Source organism: Elgaria multicarinata, chromosome 3, assembly GCF_023053635.1.
Source record: "Elgaria multicarinata webbii isolate HBS135686 ecotype San Diego chromosome 3, rElgMul1.1.pri, whole genome shotgun sequence".
Classification (NCBI taxonomy): domain Eukaryota; kingdom Metazoa; phylum Chordata; class Lepidosauria; order Squamata; family Anguidae; genus Elgaria; species Elgaria multicarinata.
In genome coordinates, this window is record NC_086173.1 from 61889737 (window position 1) to 61904180 (window position 14444).

Genomic DNA, 14444 nt, shown 5'->3' on the forward strand with positions numbered 1-14444 from the left:
CATAGAAACAATAACCATTAACAAACATTTACAACTAAGTAAATAAATAGAATCGTAGAATAGCAGAGTTGGAAGGGGCCTACAAGGCCATCGAGTCCAACCCCCTGCTCAATGCAGGAATCCACCCTAAAGCATCCCTGACAGATGCTTGTCCAGCTGCCTCTTGAATGCCTCTAGTGTGGGAGAGCCCACAACCTCCCTAGGTAACTGATTCCATTGTCGTACTGCTCTAACAATCAGGAAGTTTTCCTGATGTCCAGCTGGAATCTGGCTTCCTTTAACTTGAGCCCGTTATTCCGTGTCCTGCACTCTGGGAGGATCGAGAAGAGATCCTGGCCCTCTACAGGTCACACAGACAACCTTTTAAGTATTTGAAGAGTGCTATCATGTCTCCCCTCAATCTTCTCTTCTCCAGGCTAAACATGCCCAATTCTTTCAGTCTCTCTTCATAGGGCTTTGTTTCCAGACCCCTGATCATCCTGGTTGCCCTCCTCTGAACACGCTCCAGCTTGTCTGCGTCCTTCTTGAACTGTGGAGCCCAGAACTGGACGCAATACTCTAGATGAGGCCTAACCAGGGCTGAATAGAGAGGAACCAGTACCTCACGTGATTTGGAAGCTATACTTCTATTAATGCAGCCCAAAATAGCATTTGCCTTTCTTGCAGCCGTATCGCACTGTTGGCTCATATTCAGCTTGCAATCTACAACAATTCCAAGATCCTTCTCGTTTGTAGTATTGCTGAGCCAAGTATCCCCCATCTTGTAACTGTGCATTTGGTTTCTATTTCCTAAATGTAGAACTTGGCATTTATCCCTATTAAATTTCATCCTATTGTTTTCAGCCCAGCACTCCAGCCTATCAAGATCACTTTGAAGTTTGTTTCTGTCTTCCAGGGTATTAGCTATCCCACCCAATTTTGTGTCAACTGCAAATTTGATAAGCGTTCCCTGCACCTCCTCGTCCAAATCATTAATAAAAATGTTGAAGAGCACTGGGCCCAGGACTGAGTCCTGCGTTACCCCACTTGTTGCCTCTCCCCAGTTTGAGAAGGTTCCATTGATAAGTACTCTTTGAGTCCAATTCTGCAGCCAACTGTGAATCCACCTAATAGTTGTTCCATCTAGCCCACTTTTAGCTAGTTTGTTAATCAGAATGTCATGTGGTACTTTGTCAATAAATTTCAGCAATGGTAGAATCAGTGCATGATTCAAAAGAAATGTCTTCACTTGCTAGCAGGACTCAGATAAAGGAGGTAATATTTTGGGGCAGGGAGTTCCACATATGCATAAGCCAAAGGATTAAGTCTCCCATAACCACATTTTAACCTATCCAAAAGAAGACGAGTCACCACAAAGCAGCCACCCCAGCTCAATTCCAGGTATCCTTCAGTGGCCTTGAAGGATACCATGTTCAATTTATTTATGTGTTTTTACTATTGTATTTATAGCTTGCCTTTTTCCTTCTTGCAAGAAACCCAAGGAAGCTTACATGGTCCTTCTCTCCATTTATCCTCACAACATGATGTATAACAGTGTTTATCTATACTATCAGTGCTGAGCTATTCCATGGTATTTACAAGTAGATTTGCTTAAAGGGTCTTGCAGTAAAAAGGGAGGGTATCTTCTTCTAGTTTTGCATCTAGGCTATCTAATTCTAGGGCTAGACCTATACAGTGGAGGCTTGTGCCCAAGGAGGCTCAGGGAGACTAAGGAAATTAAAGTATCATGAGTAGCAACAGTTAAGCAAAAGCTTGATAGGAAAAGAGACCCTGGGACCTAAGCTATGGGCAAACACACAAGAGAGGTAAGCAGCCAATTGGACAAGGGAAGCTAGGCATCCAAAGGCCATAACAGAAACAGGCGGGGGACATCCACAACATACTCTTACTGTAGGTCAGGGGTGGGCAACTTGTGGCCTTCAAGATGTTGTTAAGACTGCAATTCTCATAAGCCTTGCTTGTGGGTCCCTGGTCAACAGCTGGTGGGCCACTGTGTGAACAGAATGCTGGACTAGATGGACCCTTGGACTGATCCAGCATGGCTCTCCTTATGTTTTAAGCCCTAGTCAGCATTGACAATGGTAAAAGTTGAAGCCTTGTATTTGTGGTTTAATATGCAGTTCAGAGGAACATGGCTTAATTGTACTGAGGATATGATAAATTATAGTATGTATTAGATATTTATACATTTTTTTTCAAAATGTTTACAAGGAGAGTTTGCATCCTAGCAAGTTTACCATTCCAGATAGTAATTATAGATTTTTATCCCATTTGTTTTTTAAACTAGATTAAGAAAGTATATCAGTCAGGATAATATTTTATTTAAACATCAAGGAAGTAGTACAAGCCACATTCATGAGAATTATTTTTTCTTCAAACCTGGAATTAACATTAACAGTGACATTAAAGTTAGAAAAGGGAGGGGGGGAGCACACATTGTTGAAATTAATAAATTAGCTTGCAACTCCTACTGTTTTTCACTGTAAAACAAAACTCAGAACTTTCAGGAAATGCTATAGTGGAATGTTAACTCAAAGCCAACAAAATGTATTCTGAGTTCTACATGGAATCATGCCTGTCATCTACCTGGTGACTTAAGGATGGTGAAACAACAGAAAACATCTGAAAGCACAAAACAGTTATTCTAGTCGCTTGTCTCACGCACATATTCTCCAGTCAGTAAAAGAACATCTTATGGTATGACTTTTAAGTTTAGCATTTTCTTGTATGTGTGATTCCATCCAGGTCTAGGTACTACTCTGTCCTGATATCTCTAAGGAGGTCTGAATTTGTTTACCACTGTTTGCACAGCTCTTGCATTCACAAACACTGTTCTGTTGTAACATGGAGACTGAATAATTATGTAAGGGGAAAAGGGAATTAACTGATTTATACAAAATGGCCACCACAAGGTGGAACCATTTCCCAAGCATAATTTTAGGGTACTTCCAGGAGAGTTTTGCAAGTGTTAGGCATGCTGATGCAGCATATCTGCCAGCCACAAGACAGAAAGGGGCCATGACAATACCTAAAAATGAATTACCAGGATTGAAGCAGGTGCTAGAATCAAAGCAAGTAACCCACAGCAGAACAGTACCTCTGCCTCTACTTCTAAGTTTGCACTCCATCATACAACCAGCATGGAGGAAGCTGCCATCTGAACAAAGAACTAGTACTGAAAGTAAACTCTTTAATTATCAATCAGGAATGTTAAGACTGCTTGACTGATGAAGAAACAATTACAAGAGAGAAGACTCTAAAAGATTTGTTTGAAGAGAATGTGCTGCAACAGAATCTGGTTTAGAATTAGGGCTGCCACCTTTTTTTCTGGCTGGGCTCTTCTGCCTTAACAGCTAATTGATGAGCAAAAGCTTAGCAGGTAAAACTTTCCCCAGCAGAGAGATACTCTTTTGGGGAAAGATTCAACATTTTTTTCCTATAGTTCAGCAGCTAAAAGCATGGGAACCCAGTTGAAAAAAGAGCTGGTAACCCTAATCAGGAGGCAGACATTACAGGACACAAGTGTCCCAAAATGTTCATGTGTGTCGTTATGAAGAAAAAGCCACCTTTACATTCACTTGTGAAGGAAAAGGAATCTTTCCATTCACTGAGACTGTCCATTTTTCTTTGAATGTGTATGTAAATATAACAGGCAATCTGTGACCTGATCCAAGCTCCTATTTGGGGTTTTTCATCCTTGTTTGGTAACAAAAGTTTTATCCCAAACTATTATTTCAAGAGGCACAATCTACCAAGACACAGCTACAGCATCACCTCAAGAGCAAAAACTCTTCCCATGCAAATTGTTACCTCCTTAGACAGCTCTTTGATAAAACTGCAAGAAAGGGACACTAGGCCTGGGATACATCAGGGTTTGACCTTCAGCTGTGGGAAGAGGGTGCAAGGTCAGATCTATTATAACACATGCACATTAATGCAGCTGAAACTCCCAGGAGTGTGCATAAATATTTCCAGATAGGGAGACAAAACCTTGAGATGGGAAATCATTTGACCAAATTTTTCATTATATTGATAGAGGAACCTCTGTACCCTCCTCCAAAGTGATTCCAATGGTTCATATAGTGAAATAGTTGGTACAGCTTGAGCCGTTTATCAAACCCTGGTGCTTTGGGAATTTTACTGTGGTAGGCAGAATAAAATGAACCACTGAAGCCACCAAACATTCCTGCAATTGCTAACTCATACTCAGAGTGACCGAAGAAAGATGCAGGGTCAAAGATAATTGGTCCAGAGTCATCTTCAGCTACATTTCCTCCCCACAGATCCCCATGTAGAAGCGCAGGAACTATTTCCATATCTCCAAACAGACTGGGTATCTTCAGCTGAAAAAGAAAACAAGAGTTGCCAAAATGAACTGGAATAAAAAAGGGATTCTATTTTTTTATTTTTAGCAGTCGATATCTAATAGCCCAACCTTGTGCAGAGACACATGCCTAAGCTTAATGATTTCAACAGATATAAACAGACTTATACTTTCAGAGTTCCCTAAGGATAGGGAATGACTAAACCAGTTTAACATTTGTAATGTAGGTAAGCTCAAGTACATCTGTTTTGATGTGGCTCCTCAATTCTTACAAGGCTTAATATGTTAAGAGCTTAAAACTGAACCACTTCTTTTCTTCACTTCTTCTCATCCTCTTCAGACAGACTGACTTCTACTAAAAAAGGAAGTTCACTTGGCAAGGGCTTTATGCAGATAATAAAGGCAGTATGAAAACTAGTTTGGAAAGAAACCCAACGCTGTTAGAAATGTGAGCATGAGCTCTAAGGTTCCCATGGAACATCACTACCTGGAGTTGTGCCCAAAGTTCTCTGGCCTCCTTGTCACCTGAATTCTTCTCAATCATGTCCATCTGAGGCTGAATTCGCTGTCTAGCAAAGAAAGTCATCCAATCCTCTTGCCAGTTATTCACCTGCAAATGGACAGCCAAACATTGAGCAAGAGTTTGGTTCTATAGGAAGGCCAACACCCTAAAGAAGGCCCTTTGATAAAACTGAGAAATAGACAGAATATTCATACATCAATTAAGGGAGCAAACCTATGGCCCCTAGACAACTTCTGAGGGGCCAAGGGTTATTTCTGATCCCATGAACCCAGGTCGGAGACAGCGCTCTAGCCTAAAGGGGGAATCGGAGCTCCGCCACCCTCCTCCCCACCAGTGTAAAAAGAACCATGTCGGCTGCTCTCTGGGTTTGCAAACTCATCCTCGGAGAAGGGGGCATTTCGGTGGGTGGGTGAGAAGGAGAACAGAGAAGCCAGGATACAAGTTATCCTGAGGCCTCTCCAGCCTCTTTCCCTCCTCCTCCAAAGCGCCCCAGCTAGACGGGCAAAAAAGCCTACCTAGCAACAAATTCAGGGTGGGAAGGCTGGGAGGTGGATGCCTCCACTGCTCCTCCCATCCTGCATAGGATGAGTTTGGGGGGTTACAATCATCAAGGGCTCAAGATTGTGCCCTAAGTCGTAGCACTTCTATTTAAACTCATCTAGTGCTACTGGTCTAAGCAGTTTGTGAGTCAGGCTGTGAGGCTATCACAAAACTTTACAAAGTACAAAGTACAGAAGAGCTCCTTGTTCTTTTTAAAGTTTCTCACTTCAAATAAATGCAGATTTCCTGGCTCCCATGTTCCTGCTAGGCTCAATAGGAGCCTGAAAGTCAACAGTTTCTGTTTACATAGCTCGCAATGCATGCATGTACACACACAACGCACATGTGCACAAGTCCACCTACTGCTCCTTTCCCAATTGAATCTGTTTATCTTCCTACTTCAGTAGTGTCAGTAGTTTGCACTGCTGTACGTAAACTAGCACCCTAAACAGTAGCCCAAGCTGGTTATGCTGAGATAGTCAGATCTGCATCACTTGCTAAGAATACAGAAAATACTGGCAGAGTTGCACTGAATTTTGGCTTCCAGCCTGTGTTAATCAGCAATTACTAGCACCAGCCCTGACACTGCCGCTATTTTCAGGGGCATTCACTGGTGCAGCAGAAGTACTGACATCTGCTATTGCCAAGGATCAGATACCAGTACCACAGAGATGCTCATGACATTAGCCCTGGAGCCTTTACACCCACTTAGATTTCTTTAAGTGAATTTACTAACATCACATTTATTCCCATTTCAAATCATTAGGAAAATATAAAGTAGCAAAAAGGGGCAAAAAGGTCATTAGTTCAGAGGCAAATCTGCAGCACTTACCTGTGGAAGATACCCACAACAAGTGACAGTGTGAAACCCAAATTTTTCCACAAACTGGATATCTCTCCGATCCTCACTGTTACCTTAAATAAAAAGAGAGAGGTGGTTACTGACTACTCTGAACAGAACAGTACACTAAAAATAACACTGCTATTATTTTAAAGAATAAGTCCTAACTAGCTTATAGCTGCCACTAATATAGCAGCAGCTTACATACAGATATGGTGCAGATTGCTCCACCAAATGTTTTTAAAAAGCTACAGAATGCACGCAGTTTGGACTAGCCTTCTATGTTTTTGGTAATTTCCTGGAACAAAGTGACTGAGCCTCCAGGTCTTGCTTCTGACATTCCAACAAAGTGACTGCTACAATTGAGAACTGAATGGATCCTTGGATTGATCCAGGCAGCAACTCTTATATTCTTAATGGACATTCCTCCAAATAAAGCGTGGGAAGAGAACTGTTTGAAATTATATTCCTTGCCTTTTTACAACATGGTGAAAGATAAAAGGCTACTTACCTTAGTTTACACTCTGCATTATAGATCTGTGTTAAATAAATAACTGCAGAGTAAATAGAATTTCTAAAAGAATGGAGATTATATAGCTTAGTTCATCCCGAGTAATGTGTAGTATACTAGTGTGAATATGGCTTTCCAGTTTCTATGACCCATACATAATTAGAAGTGAGATATCCAACATTAAGGATTACTGCATATTTAAAAGCTTGTTCTTATTGTAATTATATAGACAAAGAAAAAGTTTGTTGCTATTGGGATTATCTTTCTATTCACGTAAGGGAAATTTTCTAGGGGTCTTGCTCTCGGTGGAGGCAAAGTAGTTGGAAACATTAACAGCTACAATCTTAAATTAATGGTATTTAACAAGTAACTAACAACCAAGCACTTTACCAACAGTGTTTGCCTCTTTCTTCAACTTCTCCCCAAGTCTTTGATTATGAAGATGGAGATCAGCCAAGTGCCAAGTTTTTCGCCATGTCTAAGAAGTCAAAATAAGTTAATTTTAGTGGCAAGTAGCAAATATATTCAGCAACAATTTGATTTATATTAAATTGATCAATGTATTGGCTTGCTTCTTGCTGGTTTGATTTTGTAGTCTTATATTCTGTGGCATTATAACTTTGCTGTGGTTGCATTATTGTTTCCTTTAAACTCTTGTATAATTATTGTTTTCTTAATGTTAATAGTCTTTACCAAAATATGGGACAGAAATATTTTTAATTTTTATTACATTCCTGGGAGCTCAAACAGGCAATTCATTGTATGTGGAGATCTTCAACAGAGATTTTTTCCTCAGTAAAAGAAAGGCTTAAGATATTGAAAGGTACATTTATAAGTAGAGGAGAGACTCCCTTTATGTGCCACTTCCTCGCCACTGGCTCTTAAGCTACATTCTGCAAATATCTACAGAGCAGCCTTTAGCCCCTAAGCAACCCAGCACTCCAGGATCACAAGTCAGGCTCAACAACCTACAACCCAGCTGATCATAAGATGTTTACTAAAAGTGGAGGTGAGGAGTGTATAGGAGACAGCACGCTCGCTCACTCCTGCTCATGCAGTCTGCTGTTACAAACCCAGTTATTAAGACAAATCTACTTTCCTGCTCATTTCTCCAGCCCTACGCTACTGCCTGCTCCTTGGCTCAGTAGACTAGAGGCAAAATCAAACCAAGGCACTCAAGTCTGCATGTACACAATATTACTCACTTTGCCACACAAGTAAAAAAGTTGCTTACCATTGACTTAAAGCTATGCATTTGAAATTAGAGTATACTTACATATGTTAAGTAATAGAGAATTTAATTTGGTGAATTAAAACTCATCAAATGCATTAAAGGTCCAATGCAAAATTTCCCTTTTTCAAAACTTGTTATCAGTTTTGTTGGTAAGGCAGTGTGTATGCTATAAAGAAACTTCAATGTGAAAGGGTAATTTCCTCTCCCATTTTAAGACTGACATGCAGCCATTATAAGTTATTTAGAGTATGTGGTGACATGCAGGCTTCAAAGATTGAAGCAAATGGACCAAAAATTTAACTTTTTCAATGAAAGCCAAGATTCTCTGCATTCTATTCAGAAGGCTACACAATAGATAGCTAATGTATTACTCAGTTCTGGTTTACATTAAATCTGATTTAGTATTAACTTGTTTTCTACAAAGGTGGATTACACAGTACTAATTTTTCTCCTCAAATAAGAATCACAGCAAGAAATAAGTATATCTGAAGCTTACCTATTCAAACCTCTCATATCCAAATGCTCCATTACTAATGCAGCACCACCCTGTGGCAGGTCAATAACTTTCATAGGTTTAGGAACTTTTACAGTCTGTGTTTGCAAGATAGCAGTTAAACTGGCCATTTCTCCATCAAACATTCTTCTGGCCTGTGAAATATAATAGGAAAAAGCTAATGCACATACTTTAAAATACAAGACTTCCCTACTTCTACCACTATTACAGCCTATGAACAACAGCACGACAAATTCAGCAGTTATACATTTATCACATTTACATACTAGGAATTTTACACATTTTCAAGCAAAAGAAGAAAAACAGTATAAACATCGTCAATGACGCTCGCACAAACTTAACTGCCTCTTTTTATACTTTCACTGAATTTGGACTCATGTTGAGCTACAATTGGAAAGACAGTCCAAAGGTGAGAAAACTGAAAATTGCAGCTCTCTTTAAATCTCATTGTATAGTCACTACATACACAAATTAAGAAACTAATAACATCAACTACTTCCACGAGGTGTAGGCCTCAAGATGGATAGAAATCGCAGTATTTCTCACATCATTTATAACTGTTAGAATTACCAGTATCTTTATAGCACTTTTAAAGTTTATGAGATGTTTGTCACTGACTTAAAATTATCTGTAGAGTACATTGCATCCAGCAGGGATGAGCCTTACTCAAAAGAATCTCATTTTGCATCCAATATACACAGAAGGATGCCATGCACACAGTTCCCCTTCTGGATTCTTGAATCAATAGACCCACAGCTGCAAACATTTCTGTTACCAGAGTAGGACCACACATGTAATGCCAGTCACCAGTTTGAGTAGTGAGAGAGCTGAATCCCACACTTTCCTCATCCCCCTTACAACAGTTGGCTACTGTTCAAAGTCACCTACTGAAAGCAACACTAGACACAACGAGGCAGCCATATTGGTTTATTCATGTGTCTGCCCTGTTTATACATGGGATGGAGGGTCTCATTTAAACATCAAAAGTGTTGTGGAAGTGAGGGGAGCTGAATACTCCCTGGCCTACACACAAACACATCTGAGCTCCCCACACTCCATCACTTCAGGCACCTTTCTCCCAGACGACCTTATTTACAGTATTAAAATTTGGGAGGAGTGTTTGAAACAATGGAGTTATGAAGCTAAGGCAAGGGTCAGGGTAAGTTTCAACATATCCTTTTGGATGGAAACAGTAGACACCCCCTCCCTAGTTTACATGGGAAGCCAACTGGGCAGCCTTATGAAACAGCAAATATAAGAAGGGCAATTTAGCTCTTAGTTTCTGGCTGAGCAGGAGTTTGAACTTAGAGGTTAGTCCAAGGGCTGTTTCACACACAAAATTACAAGCACATGTTTTTAAAAACATCAATGTGCACCAATAAACTATGCCCAATCAACAATTCCTTACATGCGTTTTTCTCCTCCACATGTTATGTGTTGTGTTTTTCCCCTTCATATATTATGTTTTGGGATAATAGAATGGAAATCCATAGGGAAAACTTTACAGTGCTAGGCTTGCTTACAAAATAGAATATGCCAGCACATGCCCAATGTAAAAGAAGGATCTTAGGAGACAAGAAAGGCAGAACTCTCTCTTGTTGCATACGCAGCTTATCAGATAGGCTCTATTTGCTCCTTTCAGGCAAGTCTGCCTTCTCAGCACTGAATCACGACAGGCATTTATTTACTTAAAAACATTTATTTATTTAAAACATTTGTATCCCACCCTATATCATTAAGATCTCAGGGCAGCATACAGGCATGGAATGGTGCAGAATATAGCAGCTGTTGTTTAGCAAACTGCCAGGTCACATCTGCCCATTTTATTTGTTATACTAGCTATTACTCCTCTGCCAATCATGTTTTCCCCTGTGTCTCAAGCTAATGGCTATTTTCTAAGATGAGAAGAAAAAAAGAGTTCAAGAGTGCCTGGCAATGCCATCCTCCTACAAATCCCAGATGTGTACAGGCTGGTTGTTATTACTCTATAGTGGAAACAAGGCACTCTGCACGTGATCAAAAGCACTCCCATTTATTTCACATGTTTCTCTGCAGGCAAAATCCCTGCATTTGAAATGGATCCCAATGCAAGGCAAGGCCTCAAAGTAAGCTCTGCCAAGATGTGATTCTATGATTCTATGTCTTGCACAGTTTATGCCGACCCAAATCTGCAGTGGTGAGGCCTATGAGCATGGCAAGATGCCACCCCCCAGCCCTGGAATTCTGCCTAGCAGGACTATTAGAAAACAAACCTCAGGGCACCATGGTCCAAATTACCTGTGTTAATTCGCAGACCCAAAGGCGCTACAAAAAGGTCTTTCTCCCAAACCTATGCTTTTAATGGCTGTTAACAAACAGGAATTCAACAGAGATCTCTTTCCCCATCACTGCATCTCCAAATCAGCAAAAGCCTCACCTGCTGAATTTCTACCTGTGTCGATTTTTTTTTTTAATGTAAGTTAGGGATCCTATCGGGGTACATCGTGCATATGGCCTGGCAAAATAAAACACCCTTCCCTACCCCTCTCCCCGTTGCACAACCCTCCAGGAACGCGCCGAGGCTTCACACTGCGGCTGAGTTTGGACGACACGCTAATCAATGGTCGTTTCCCATTTTGTTCCTATTACCACCACCACCACCACTCCAGTTGATTAGCGTGTCGTCCGAACTCAGCCTGAATCTCCTTCGTCCTTCTCGGTTGGAAGTCTTCCCGCCCGTAAACACTCCACCCACTCTTCTCCCCGTCCCGTCCCGTCCCCACCCCCACCTCGGCGCGGGAGTTGCTTTTCACGTAGACGCGCCCGTGGTCGGTGTGGAAGCTCTCGCCGTGGCTGATGCAGCCTCCACCCGAGTGGCCTGCAGGCCGCACCACCGACGAGCCCAGCTCCCGCCGTAGCACCTCCTCCATCCCGCCAGGGGACCGCTGGGCGCTCACTGACCGACAGCCCGCTCTGCTCAGACTCAAGGCACGAGTAGGCTCGGAGTGACAGTCCCTCCCCTTCGGCGCCACTCGGGGAGGCCTCTCCGCTGGCTCGGCCAATTGGAATGAAAGGGCGTCGCCGAGCACCGCAGAGGAGAAAAGTGCGCTGGCTGCTAAGGGTTGTATCTAATGCAAGTCCCTCTGAAATGAATAGAGTAGACTGAAATGAATGGAGCTTAAGCTAGCCATTAAAGACAGCCACTAAAGTCCTGTCCTTTTCCATGAGTCTACTCTAAGGAGGACTCGCATTGGGGTAGTATCCTATGTAGAGTAGACCCATTGAAATTAATAAAGGCTTAAGCTATTCACAATTGTCTTAAATCCTAATAATTTCAATGGGTCTATCTTCATAGGACTAATACTGGACACAACCCTCTGAAGACGGCGCGTATGAAGGAGCAGCTTACAGCTTCTTTGTGCCTTGGGAGGAAAAGTGGAAGTCATACCCTCTCTCCCCGTCACTTCTGGTTCATAGGGTGACCATATGGAAAGGAGGACAAGGCTCCTGTGTCTTTAACGAATGTATAGAAAAGGGCATTTCAGCGGGTGTCATTGTATGCATGCAGCACCTTGTGAAATTCCCTCTTCATCACAACAGTTAAAGCTACAGGAGCCCTGCCCTCTTTTGTATCTGGTCACTCTTGTATAGCTCCTGTAGCTTTAACTGAAAACAATCGGACTTACTTGTGAGTAGACATGTACAATTTTTAATTTTTGTGAACCGCCCAGAGAGCTCCGGCTATTGGGCGGTATAGAAATGTAAATAATAATAATAATAACAATACAAGATTACACTGCAAGTGAACAATGAGGTAAAACAACATGCAACAAAATGTTGCAGTGTACAGTGCTCCCTGTTTAAGATTCCAGCCACTTCATTGCATTCCTCCTGCTCCCCCCACCTATTTTATACCTCTCCCTCAAAATGGTCCGTCAGCATTCCATGACCACTGAGTATGCTAAATTATTATTTAGCTGTTTTGGGTTCCACCCCCCATCTAGGGTTCTCCTAAATTTCTGCGTGCTTTTGCAAACCTTGGAGTCCCCCCAAGCTTGTTGATGCCTTCCTCTTGTGTATGGGTGGTACTGCTTTGGCTACATAACGACCAACACTCACCATCTGAATGTCAGAAATAGAAGGAATAATACACCATGCACACTTTCCCATACATCTTCACAAGTAAAAGGGCTAGAGGGACTTGGGTTTTGTTTGTTTGTTAATGAAAATTCAGGGAGAAAGCTTGAAATATCCCTGAGGGCAGGGCTGGCCATCCCATGAGGCAGGGTGAGTCTTCTGCTCAGGTTGTGAATCAGGAAGGGAAACATTGCATATACACCCCTGCTAGGAGGGCCCTCATGGGCACTGCCACCTTTGCGCTGGCTCCACTGGCCCACTGTGGCAAATGCTACACCAAGAGAGTGTGGAACCAGCAGGGCTCCTTGAAGTAGCCCCTTCCTCATCTCTCACTCTAAATTCTACCAGAGCATGAAATGGGGTGGGTTTACTGCTCCAAGAAGAAGCCACTGCTGGATCTCTCACTTTGGGAGAGTCCTCAGAATGAGAAGTTGGACTGGTGGGCTCTCTGGATCAGACACCCTATCTCTCATTCTGAGGACTCTCCCAAGGTGAGAGACAGCACAGGTGAGCATGCAGCCTCTCCAGGGAGCTCACCTGCCTGATATCTTGCTCTGGGGGAGTCCTCAGAAAGGGAGATCTGATGGGCAGCCTCTAAGCTGTCCAGACCCAAATACCATGCTTTGAGGGGTCCTTTCTCAAAGCAAGGCATTGTGAGGTGGCCTGGATTCTGCCTTTACAATCAGGTGGCAGCAATGTGGTGGGGGGGAGGGCAGCAGTACACATCCTCATGCTGCTCAGTCAGCAGGACCTCTTGCACCGCCACTGCCAGGAACAACTCTTCTTCCCACTGCCCGCAACCTCCTGTAGATACAGTCCTGGCTTTTCACCATTCTGATCACCCTGAGAATATAACAGAGTGGTTTAAAGGGTAACAGATAAAAGGCAGTACTTCCGGAAAGGGTGCACAGTTAACTATAAAATTTGCTACCGTAAGATGTAGTGACGGCCACCAATATGGATGGCTTTAAAAGGGGTAAGACACATTCTTGGAGGAGAAGGCTATCAATGGTTACTACTCCTGATAGCTAGGTGCTACCTCCAATACCAGAGACAGTAAGCCTGTATACACTAGTTGCTGGGGAACATGGGTAGGAGGGTGCTGTTGCACCATGTCCTGCTTGTGGGTCCCTGATCAACAGCTGGTTGGCCACTGTGTGAACAGAACTCTGGACTAGATGGCCCCTAGGTCTGATCCAGCATGGCCCTTCTGATGTGTTTAACCACCTTTATTCAATGATAATCAAAAATTACCCACCCGTACACACAGAAAGATGTATTCAGCAAAATGGACAACAAAAATAGACTAAGAAGGCATGAACTAGGGACCATAAGGAAAAATCAGTCACAATTCCCAGATGTTTAGTTCAAATATCCTGGAAAGAAGGAAAGGAGCTGAGAATTCTTCTGTGCACAATTCTTCTCCCTTACTTATAGGCACACATACAGAGACACAAAATACACACCACTCATTGCTGTATTGAGCTTCAGACTAATATTTGGAGTACATTCCATCACCACCTTCTCTCCACCCTAATGAGGATGTCTTTCTAGCCCTCACTTGCATTCTAGGGACACCCTTAGTGGTCAACTTTCTGTTTAATTAAGGTTTATTTCTGTAGAGCAGCTGGCTTCCTGGGCTAGAATTATTTTGTGAGTCATCAGTTAATATATACATACCAAATTAAAAAAGGACAGCAGCTGTGTACTGACTGACAATATCTGCTAGTAAAGAGAAGGTAATTGGTATGTGCTCTCTTTTATGTGCTGGGTTTAGATATGTAAATAGAAAACATATCTTATATTTATAATCTGGAAGCCTCAGTGCTGTTCATGCCAGA

The 14444-nt window shown here is 42.2% G+C and overlaps 1 protein-coding gene across 1 annotated transcript; it reads right to left on the reverse strand.

Moving 5' to 3' along the window:
- Nucleotides 1-2301: 2301 nt before the first annotated feature.
- FN3KRP (fructosamine 3 kinase related protein) lies at nt 2302-11426 on the reverse strand. Its single transcript, XM_063120441.1, is given in 7 exon segments — nt 2302-4343; nt 4812-4934; nt 6220-6302; nt 7130-7198; nt 7201-7217; nt 8470-8621; nt 11256-11426. Coding segments are annotated over 7 exon segments (924 nt in total). The 5' UTR covers nt 11397-11426; the 3' UTR covers nt 2302-4004.
- Between the last annotated feature and the right edge of the window lie 3018 nt (nt 11427-14444).